Here is a 519-nt window from a genome sequence, read left to right as displayed (position 1 = left end):
ACAGAATTTATTAATTCAAATAAATCATGCCTTAAAAAGGAGTTTCACTAATATTAAGCAAATACAGCAATGCTAAAATAGGAAATTCAAAATATTGTGAACAGTGCTCACATTATTATGTAAGTTCTCATTTGTATGTATATATGACTGTATAAATATATAAATATAAAATACATTTGTGCATATAGGCATTTATTAATATAATTATATATTTTTTATTTTATAACAGATAATAGTATCTCATGTTTGAAGGCCATTATAAAATTGGAAGCCCCTCTAATCTCTCTATCCCCACATAGGCAAAATAACACTAAATCATGACATCTTTTCACAGATCATTATTTTCCAACTTTTTAACAATCTTCACGAGACCCTTTGACCTTCCCCAAAACTCTTTCAAAAAAAGCAACCGAGTCCACTTAGTGAAGTACAACCACAATATTCCCTTGTCCTCTTCTATATCCATACTTCCATATCCTGGCATGATAAATATTGGTTTTTAAAATCTAAGTTTGTAAT

General features: G+C 28.5%; 1 protein-coding gene across 1 annotated transcript in view; it reads right to left on the bottom strand.

Moving 5' to 3' along the window:
* Positions 1-519, bottom strand: part of CASD1 (CAS1 domain containing 1) — a 50,401-nt gene that overhangs the window by 23,107 nt on the left and 26,775 nt on the right. The window contains exon 9 of the mRNA XM_025046808.1: positions 368-477. Coding sequence (XP_024902576.1) covers positions 368-477 — 110 coding nt within the window. The remainder of the gene's footprint in view (positions 1-367; positions 478-519) is intronic.

This window comes from Pteropus alecto, unplaced genomic scaffold, assembly GCF_000325575.1.
Source record: "Pteropus alecto unplaced genomic scaffold, ASM32557v1 scaffold21, whole genome shotgun sequence".
In the NCBI taxonomy this organism is placed as follows: Eukaryota; Metazoa; Chordata; class Mammalia; order Chiroptera; family Pteropodidae; genus Pteropus; species Pteropus alecto.
This window is presented reverse-complemented; position numbering and strand designations above follow the sequence as displayed.